At 47.3% G+C, this 10,463-nt stretch overlaps 2 protein-coding genes across 2 annotated transcripts; both read right to left on the reverse strand.

Annotated features, from left to right (window-relative positions):
• Window positions 1-260: 260 nt before the first annotated feature.
• Window positions 261-1,563, reverse strand: HD556DRAFT_1441414 (uncharacterized protein; the record flags this gene model as incomplete). The annotated part of the gene is made up of 6 exons (XM_041306295.1): window positions 261-628; window positions 658-786; window positions 827-854; window positions 998-1,264; window positions 1,321-1,374; window positions 1,435-1,563. The coding sequence occupies 6 exons, from the start codon at window positions 1,561-1,563 to the stop codon at window positions 261-263; spliced, it is 975 nt and encodes a 324-aa protein (XP_041162082.1).
• Window positions 1,564-5,524: 3,961 nt separating this feature from the next.
• Window positions 5,525-7,611, reverse strand: HD556DRAFT_1431303 (uncharacterized protein; the record flags this gene model as incomplete). The annotated part of the gene is made up of 9 exons (XM_041304996.1): window positions 5,525-5,868; window positions 5,896-5,938; window positions 5,969-6,018; window positions 6,043-6,073; window positions 6,098-6,320; window positions 6,357-6,714; window positions 6,814-7,009; window positions 7,069-7,370; window positions 7,590-7,611. The coding sequence occupies 9 exons, from the start codon at window positions 7,609-7,611 to the stop codon at window positions 5,525-5,527; spliced, it is 1,569 nt and encodes a 522-aa protein (XP_041162083.1).
• Between the last annotated feature and the right edge of the window lie 2,852 nt (window positions 7,612-10,463).

The following is a 10,463-nucleotide window of genomic DNA, read 5'->3' on the forward strand; positions in this document are numbered from 1 at the left end:
TTGCCTTTAGCCCGATAGACTTAGCAGATCAGGACATGGGATGGGGATATAGGCGTGCAGATGGACAGCTCCCAGAATTCACACTATCAGGAATGCCGGAACACTATTCTATTTTGCGCTTCAAGCGCAGGTGTTTCTACTATAAGTACAAGATGACACAGACACTATTCTAATCTTGCCTAGTTGAACAATTCGGCAATCTCTAACTCTAAGGTGCGCCAGCTGCGCGCCGACACAAAAGCCTTGTTAGACGCAAGGAGTCACTCAGCCTCTTGCGCCCGCACATGTTGGCGCGCATGGATGAGGGTGTCGCCGTACCATTCCATATGAATGCGCAATTCCTCGTTCTCCTCCCAAAGAGACACAACCTCAAGCTGCAAGGCTTCTAACTCCTCGCGTTCTGAGGCGTCCAACTTGCACTTTGGAGCAGGTGTGGGCTGCTTTGGGAGCGGCAAGACAGGACACGGCAGGATAGTCTTGGACCCACGGACGAAGTCTTCCTCACCTGCAACATCTCCTATGCGCTTCTCACCCGATTCGTCTTGAATCTCCACCTGCATCTCCACCTCTGACTCATCGCCTGAAGTATCCGCGTTGTTAGCGATAGTGGTCACCGGGTACGGTCGGCCTGGCCGAACTCATTGATTTGGTGCGCACCTTCTTGGTAGGGACAGTACCACACGGCGGTGCAGTACACGTTTCTAGCCTGCAGCTTGGTCTTCGCCGGTTTCGGCTTTGCATCTGCCTTTTCTGAAAATAATGCATTAGCCAACTGCAACAAGAAAACTAGTAAGGTTATGAGGTACTTACTTGAAAAGGAACACACCTGCTTTACGCCAATGCAGTAAGAACATCTGATGCCAGGTGAGCCATCGCACACGCCGGGACGATTGCGGCAGCACATGCATTTCTCCTTAGTGACGGACATACGACTGCCGAATCACTAAAAAAAGAAGTTAGCCAATCCCCAGAAAGAAACAAAGATGGGAGTACTTACTGGTACACCCATATCGGCGACCTCCTTGGAAGGCACAGCATCGACCAAAGCTGTCTTCTCCACGACCGCCGGTTCACCTACATTGTTAGTGGGCACGACAGACTTTTCACGCAGCAGCTTGACGGCCTTCACCTTCCATCCCTTCACCAACTTCTCCAGCTTCTGGTACTCCTTCTTACTGTCTTCTAGAGCTTTGGCGCCTTGCGCATCCAAAGTCAGTTCGACCTGCGCGTTCTGCATGTGGCCAAAGCACTCATTCATTTGTTCCTATCAGCGGCATTAGCACACACAAGGTGAAAATAAGACAAAGAGAAAACACTCACCAATACAGTATGCCAATCACGCATCCAAGACTCTTGCTCCTCAAGGAGTTCTTCCTTGGCATCTGGCACTGTCAGCGTGCAGGATCACAATGTTTCGCAGATCAGGCTCCACACGTGGTGGATGCGATCAGCATCCGATTCCTCCGGAATGGGGTTGTCCACCATTGGTTGGTTGTGAGTAGGTGACGGTGGAGTTTCTGGCTCAGGGGAGGCGGTCAACATAGCAGGGTTGAAGCAAGACATGGTAGAGTGGCGAGAATTATTGATGAAGTGATTGATGAAGATGAAGAAGAAGAAGCACAACACGCGACACATTTTAATACATCAAAATGGCCACAGTTCCCACGGTCAACGGTCCACAACCTGCGGTTCATTTTGTTCTCCACATATGGTGTGAAACGCGCACGGTCACGTGACTTATCTCATCGAAATTTTGCTAAGTCCCTTCGCTCTATAGAGGCTGACTGGGGACAGTCAGAATTCAAAGTTTATATGTGATGTAGGACTTAGAGTCCTTGTGGCTGTTAAGACCGTGCACAAAGGGTAGGACTGATTCCAAGGGGCTTGGCTTCAGCTCGTGCGCTGCGCCCCTTACCCGAGTATGTGCCCTTAACTTCAGAATGAAGTCCGGAGAAAGTCCAGTGAAGTCCGAAGGACTTCCGGAGAAGCATGGGAAACTTCGGAAGGACTTTACGGACGAGTGCGAGAAACTTCCAGATGAGTGCAGGAAAGTTCCGGAGGAACTTCTGGAAATTACGATGGAGTTTTGTCCTGACAGAGATATGTGTAATGGCTACTCAGGACTCGTCCTGAGTAGAAGGAAACAGAGGAAAGGCTGCAAGGACAAAGTCCGAAGCAGAATAGGTCCGGAGGACCACGGGAAAGTTCCGGAGGAACTTCCGGAAACTTGGAGGAATGGTGGATCAGAGGAGTGGAGGAGTGGAGGAGCGGAGGAGCGGAGGAGCGGAGGAGCGGAGGAGCGGAGGAGCGGAGGAGCGGAGGAGCGGAGGAGCGGAGGAGCGGAGGAGCGGAGGAGCGGAGGAGCGGAGGAGCGGAGGAGCGGAGGAGCGGAGGAGCGGAGGAGCGGAGGAGCGGAGGAGCGGAGGAGCGGAGGAGCGGAGGAGCGGAGGAGCGGAGGAGCGGAGGAGCGGAGGATCGGAGCTCCAGCCTAGGGAATTCCTCCCTAGGCCTGAGATGGATAATTACTAAGTCGGAGGACTAGAACTGTTACAAGGACTTAGCGTGAAGGCTAGTGCGAGGACTAATATGTGTAATATTCAGACTGAGGAAGTATAGAGACTTTACAGGGTTTATATACTACAAAGGACATAACGGAGAATCAGTCAGCACAGTCCAAAGCTATGTGAGGCTGTGGACGGAGGGTATAGAAAAGTCAAACACTAGTCTATCGGAAAATAGTAAATGAAGACGGAGATGAGGACATAGGAAAATAAAGCCGGAAATGAAATGAGGTATGGAAAATGAGTAAGTCTAACTCGAGAAGGAACGTACAAAGGGATAAGGCACGGAAGATAGACGTGGGTCGGATCCAGATGTTTGGAAGTCCAGAGACAGGTGATTACCATAAGGGGATGGGCGCTGATTTAAGGTTTGAGGTCGGACATGACAGATAGGTCAGATCCGGAGATCCGGAGATGTGGATATCAGATCTGGCATCCAGATATCAGATGCAGGAGTACAGGGATCCGGACAGATAGAGGATTGGGTCTGGAGACATGGACAGGAGGTCCGGAGGTCCGGATGAGGCGTGGGAACATCGTCGGATGTTGGTTCAGAATGTGGGATATGACAGTGGCCTTGTAAAGGCTATTTTTGCAGTGTCCCAAAGGTCCTTGCATTGTGCGCACTAACGCTAACACAGCACGCATCTTTTCCGCTATTGGCCGATTGCCGCAGTGTAGAAACAACAATACCGAGAGGAGCAAAAGAAGATGGCTCCAAACTGATATATTTGTGTTGTGGTCTTTGCACTGCCTAGTCTGCTATACTTGCCTGACAAGTGCGTTCGACCCAGGGGTCTGCGGTCTGGGAATAGTCTTGGGGGTAAGTGAGTGATGTGGAGTCAATAGTCCGAGCGCGGGAAACAATGTCCAAAGGTATAATTACAATGTCCGATGCAAAAGCGTCGGGTCCGATGTTTTCGGGGTTTCGGGTTATCGGGTTCGGGTTCGGGGTGTCGGAAACTAATAGTAACGCTATAGCGAGCGTCGGAAGAGCGAGCGGTGTGCGCAATAATAACAATGACTGATATGGATAATGAAAGAGCGATGATATTCGCAATATCAACTAAGAACTACGAAATATCGGGTTTGACCACTAAGTGTCGGGGAACTGCTCCCCTCTACTTGGATAATGAATAATGCTCGAGGTCAGTCCAATATATATGTAAGTACGTAGAAATGCGGAACCCGTAGGCGAAAGTAGTGGCGGAGTATTTCGGATCCGAAGTACATGTAAATAAACATGAGGCACTGCGGACTATGGGAAAACATGTAATAGCGCTGGCTACGACGTGAGTAATGTGCGAATTAATGAACTACACACCTAGTGGGGCTAGCAAGACGGAACGGGACACGGATAGGACAAGTGCGCGGGAAAACATCGGGTCCGATGTGGCCTAAACGTCGGGTTGGCGGGTTAGTGTCGGATAACATCGGGAAGTGATTAGCATGTGACGGGTATTTGACGTGTACTGTAAAATAGCTCAATACGAGCCCAGCGCCAGCTCGTGTCCTACAGCGGCTCACATCGGTTTTTCTTCAGCTCTGTCGTGCATCCTTTTCCCATCCCATCCATGTCCTCTGCTTGTCTATTGGTGCGTATTTTACTTGATTTGTATTAGACTGACCATATTTCCGATGCTATATCATTTATATCCCTATTACTTTCGTCATGTATTACCTATTACCGCTACCTACTTGGCTCCAAATAGCACCTCAGTGCGCTCTCATACATACTTGTACTTATGAATTTTCATGTATCTTTCCTTCCCACATAAGAATCTATCCTCCACTTGCACGCATTAACGTCCGAACTCAAAATCTAAACTTTGTATTGACCACCATGTGTGTCTATCTAATGGTCGTGTTATCCTTTTGATTCCCTGTTTCATCAGTCTTCGCGCTACTTACGAATTCGCCATCTTGCCGCTTCGTGGTGCCTGCATATCTATTCCTCACGGCCGCGTGTCAACGTATCTTTGGCCGCTCAAACTCGCTTCACGCTGTGTCAATGGCGGCTCGCTCGCGCTCCATCCATTCTCAACCTCCCTTACTAGTTTCAGTGATTTCCCTCCATTTTTACATAGAGGAATCGTTCTCAGTAGCAACCCCCTTGGACCGAATCATATACTCGCGTCCAGAGGTCTATTTGAGTTTTACCCCACTTCACCCTTTCTTCCCCTTTCACCCCTTCTCATCTAGCTATCATTCCTCACACACACTGGCATTGGCGCATACCCCACCACCACCACCACCACCACCAATGACCACCACACTGTGTCCAATGCCACCAGCACCATGCGCAAATGCCCAATGCACGCCAGCAAGTGCGGACATGGTGCAAACACTTGCGGACGACACCAGGACACCAAAGATACGAAAAGGACAAGATGCGGCACTCATTCTTGCTCATCGCACTCTCATTCTCACTTGCATGCAGCACATGTAGACTCAGCTCTGGATAGGGAGTCGCAGTTCATGAGTGCATTGATCCTCCTTCAAGTTTGAGCCACACTGATCCAAGTTGGTGCCCGCAGTTTGCAGTTTGTGAGTGCATTGATCCTCCTTTGAGTTCGAGCCATGCTGATCCAAGTTGGTGCCCGCTGTTTGCAGTTCGTGAGTGTGTCGATCCTCCTTTGAGTTTCGAGCCACGCTGATAGCATGGCTCAAACTCCTCCATTCTTTGTGGTGATTGGACAGGGTCAACCGGGTGCAGGGAAAGGCAAGGTGCTCTTGGCCGTCGACAGTGAGCTCGTCCCTGCAATGGCCAGACACACTACTATTTCTGGGGATGCAGCCACACAAGCAGGTGCACTCAAAGCTTTACAGCAGAACACCTGGGTAGTGTAGGGGGCAAAACTACTTTGAGCTGAGTTTTGACCAAGTGCTGGCACAACTGGCACTTGGCGCATCGGCAAAACTCGGCAAAACTCCCAGACACTTTACATCGACTTTTAATAGTATTACATCAACAAGACACCCTTCATAGTCAACAGAGACTGCACATCCCAAGATACACCATCCTCCAAGTCACATCCCACCTGTTGAACATCATCTTTGAAAGCTGCAGGGGTGATACATTTGTCAACCTGTTCCAGCTCCACAAGGTCATACACATGTCCCACCAAGATCTCGAACCCTTCCAGCTGGGGGTCAATAGTGGTCGGGAATTCTGCAATGCGCTGCTCAATCTCATCAAAGGCAGCCGCAACCTCATCCTCTGTTAAGCTTTCAGGCCCCTCTAGCTTGTCATCAACCTGACTTTGGCTTGCCAGCGGAGGTGTCCATGCAAAATTTGCATCGAGATCTGTTGCCAGGTCCGTGTTGATGCCACCATTGTTTCGAGTGTGCATGTGTGCATGTTTTTGTCGGACAGGCTTCCCAGTAGCGAGTGCATGTTGGTAGACATGATAGGAATAGTTGTTATGAAGTTTCCCAAGGGTCTCGAAAGTGCGAACTGTTAAGTTGCAATGTTTGACACTCTGTATTCCACCAAGATCCGAAAATAGTCGCTCAATGTCAGCCGCATGAGGGACAATCAAGAATAAGGTGATTGCGAGTGTTTTCAGTGGGTGTGTCTTTGCAGATATCAGAAGGTTCTCCCACCAATCCTTCCCATTGGCTTGACCACCTGTGAATGCACTTTTGCACTGGTAATACTGCTTTAGATTCTCGACAAGTTTGATAGCTCGATCACCATCCCAGCGCCACTGTTTTGCGATGTCGAGTGCAGCTGTGCAAATCTGCTCAAATGTTCGGCTCTTTGCAGCTTGAGACACAGCGAGTTTTCAGCACATCGGATGCAGGAAAATGGCAAGAGCATGAATATTGGTATTCATGGTGTGAAATTCACCATTGAACACAGCTTTGGCATGCATCCAGAAGCTGACATCTTCACCATCTTCAAGTTGAAGATGCATCATTTGCTGAGCACACCGAATTAATTCGAGCATGCAGTCTGCTAAGGTAGCATCCCGTGATTCAAGATTTCCAATCGCATCGACAATGGGCTCACATGTTTTGATGAATTGGCCTAGATGTGGCCAGTATACTGGGTCAGAAAGGACAGTTTTGATCACTTCAGGTGTGACAGGTGAAAGGTTGTTTGTCTTCTTTTGGGTGTCTGGCCGCACACAAATTCTGCCAAGTGGACCTCTAAAAGAATTGAGATTCAATAAACTTGAGGAAACAAATATTTGGACTTACCAATAAGCTTCAATGCTCATAGCTTGCAAGATTAAAGCATACCAACGTGATTCAGTATTAGACTTCATTGAACGATGGATGTTCATGCTTCGGGCTTCATTATCCAATTGGCCACCCCAGTAATGAGACTGGTTGAAGTACGAGACAATGTGAGCAGACTTTGTGGCCACTTTCTTCATAGCAGGGTACAAGGCAATCTTTCCGATGATGGTATTGAGATTATGCAAAAAACATGTGAGAGTCTAGTTGGAATTACAGCCATCAGAATAAATTGATACTTCAAAAGCTGAACTAAACTTACAATGACCCAGTGATACTCAGATTTAAACTTGCGACGGAAAGACTGCATAACAGTTGGGTCATCCATCGTCAAAGCAATTATATTCCTCCCATTTTCTATCTCCATATTTTTCAACGCCTTTTTCACAGTCTCCAAATATTTCTCAGCAGAGCCTCGATGCCCAGTGAGCTCATCAAGACTTAAGACAGTTGGGTACTGCCCAACCTCTGCTGCGACAGAACCATACAGGCTTCGATGGATTTTATCATCCCATCCATCAAAGAGAAGTGTCAACCTTTGCCTCTTCTTTAGACAGTCTATCTCTTTGATTGAAACTCATGCATATTCAGAGTCCTTGATCGTGTGTGATAAGACATAACATGTGGGAGGAATATATAACAGCCGAATGTAATCGATGAATTTGAGAAAGTATGAATTTTTGCTGATGGAAAATGGACTGTTGCTGTGAACTACATAGCTGCATCACATGAAGATCTGGATGAGGGTGCGAGCATGCTTTGATTAGGTTAAGCTGAGCTCACTGAAACAGTTTGAGATTTGCATTTTCCCACTGCACAGGAGTCAATGTATGATCAATGTAATTATTGAGTGGCCCAGACTTCCTTTTTTGGACAACGGCGTGACTTATCCCAGCATCAGATTGAGAATTATCATTGATTTCAGTGACATCTGAGGCAGATGTGTCATGGAAAAGTGGTGCCTCTGTCTGGCCAACAGCAGCTCCTTTCTGCAATAAGGCTTTGCGAGCTTCATTATGAACAGATGGTGGAGCATCTGGGCACTCTTTTTGGTTTGTAAGATGCAAGAGACAGCGGTTATCTCGACCTTCAATGTGTTGACCACTGCCACTGGTTGGAGTGCAATAGTGACACTTTGAAAACTTTTGGCGGGACTTGTTATCAACTCATTCGAGTTCCGTGAAGTTATCAGTGAGGATTTTGGCTGGTGGGTGGCCGCCCGGATGCTTTTCATTGGGCATTTTAAGACGAGTCCAAAGTGCAGGGATGGTATAGTTTAACAAATGGTAAAAAAACATGGTGATATTACTTATTACTGAACTAATAAGTCCATTGATGGTGAATCTATGAAGGAAACCTGTCAGATTGTCGAAGTTACCTTCTGGTACTACAGTACTACTACTAGTAGTTGTGCCAAGTTTTGCCACCGGCCCCTCCGAGTTCGCCGGCAATTGCCAGGTTGGCAAAACTGGTGCGGTGCAATGGTGCAGTATTGCCAACAACACTACACTTGGGTGCACCTAGCTTGTCATGGCAAGCAGGACCCAAAGCAGCCTTACATTTCACATTTCATCATGAGAGACAAATGTTCACAGGCTCACAATCCTCTCTGAAACAGTCACTCTGATAGTTTGTATGTAGCTTATTTTGTACTTAGTACAGTAATCCATCTGCACATCTGTGCCTCTTCACCTTCCCAAACACTAAGTCTCTCTTCAAAGTCCGACTGCGATGCTGAATGGAGCCGTACTTGTGGTAATGTTTTTCAGACTGATTTAACTGACGTTTACCGAGCTTTACCAAGCTTAGCAAGCTCTGTAAAATCTACTTTGAATGCCATTATTATTCTAAGCTGTTATTTCAAAGACAATACATGGAAAATACAGCATTATCCTTGAAGGAACATGTCCAATTTTTGCATCATGCCCCACACACAGAATGTCATGGAAACATGAATTACTTTTTTTTTAATGTTTTGACAGGAAAAATGAGGGGAAATTTCTATCTTCTCAATCAATGTTTTTTGGATGTTTGGTGGAGGAAAATGGAAAAATGCCTGCAGTGTCAGCCAGCATAGCCGTTGGTACCGTGCAGACTTTCTTCGCAACTGGCTTATAGACCAGTGTGTGCAAATCTCGATCATAATAATACCATGAATTGAAAGTGTCGATGGTCGCTTTGTTAACAGCGGATTTGGTGGATGTTAGATGCGCATATTGTGCCGACTGAAGCGGGGTTAGAGACGGAATGGTTAGCGGCGGCGGATGATGCGATGATACAGAAAACGATGTGATGTTGCTCCTTGAGAGCGATAATGTGTTGCCTTCGGTGTTTGCATATTTCAGTGCTTTGGGACTTAAATGAGAATGCGAATTAAAATGAGATGCGGAAATGTGGTTAGCGGAATATAATAACAGTGGGTAGATATCTCCCCGCGGCAGCTGCAGATCATCGATACCTAAAAACCCTTCTCCTCGGCTTTCGCTTTTGCAGAGTGCTCGGCGCAATGTTCGCTGTTGAGGCAATGGTTGCAGCGCTTTACCCAAGGTATGGTCGGAATGTGCAGCTCCTTGCGGGTGTTTGGATCTGTAATGACAATATCTTGATCCCCATTAGGGAGATCGTTAGTGCAGCAAGATGATAACTTAAAAATGGATGGCTGAGGAGGACTTCAAACATTGCGCGGTTGGTCACCTGTACTTGGAAGTACATGGGACCACCGCCGAAATCAAGTGGGATGTTTTTGATGATGCCTAACGTAGTGTCGCAGTGTAGAGACTGACATCTCTGTGGCCTCGTAGAGGTCTAATTTCCAATGCATGTATTAATGCTAATCATTACCCGAATCATTCCCTATCCTATCTGACTCAATACACACCAAACCCGAAAATCATCGGACATCGGACATCGCACTTCGGACATCAGACATCAGACATTGGACATTGGACATTGGACTATTGGACTATTGGACTTCACGTGTACTCGTCCTACCTATGTCCTGTCTCATTGCGCTAGCCCCACTAGGTGCACAGTTACTTGTTTTCCGATCACTAACATTGTAGACCACATTATTACATGTCTGCAGCACCTCATGTCTTATTACATAGGACATCAGACCCGAAAATATTGCACTACTACTTTTGCCTATAGGGTTCTGGACTTCTATGTATCTACATAAATATTGGACTCCCCATAGCATTACCATCATCCAAGTAGATGAGAGCCGTTCTCCAATGCTTAGGGGTCAAACCCAATATTTTGTAGTTCTTAGTTGACATTGCGAATATCATCGTTCCTTCACCACCCGTATCCATCATCGTTATTATTGCGCACACCTCTCGCTTTCCCGACGCTCGCTAGCGCATTGCTATTAGTTTCTGATACCCTGAACCCGAACCCGATAACCCGAAACCCCAAAAACATCGGACCCGACGCTTTTGCATCGGACATTGTAATTACACCTTCGGACATTGTTTCCCGCGCTTGGACTATTGACCCCACATCACTCACTGACCCCCAAAACTATTCCCAGACCATAGACCCCTGGGTCGAATGCACTTGTCTCACCAAGTATAGCAGACTAGGCAGTGCAAGACCACAACATAAAGATATCAGTTTGGAGCCATCTTTGTATAGCCCCACTCTGTGTTGTATTCC

The sequence above is a fragment of the Suillus plorans genome, assembly GCF_016647745.1.
Source record: "Suillus plorans strain S12 chromosome Unknown HD556scaffold_18, whole genome shotgun sequence".
In the NCBI taxonomy this organism is placed as follows: Eukaryota; Fungi; Basidiomycota; class Agaricomycetes; order Boletales; family Suillaceae; genus Suillus; species Suillus plorans.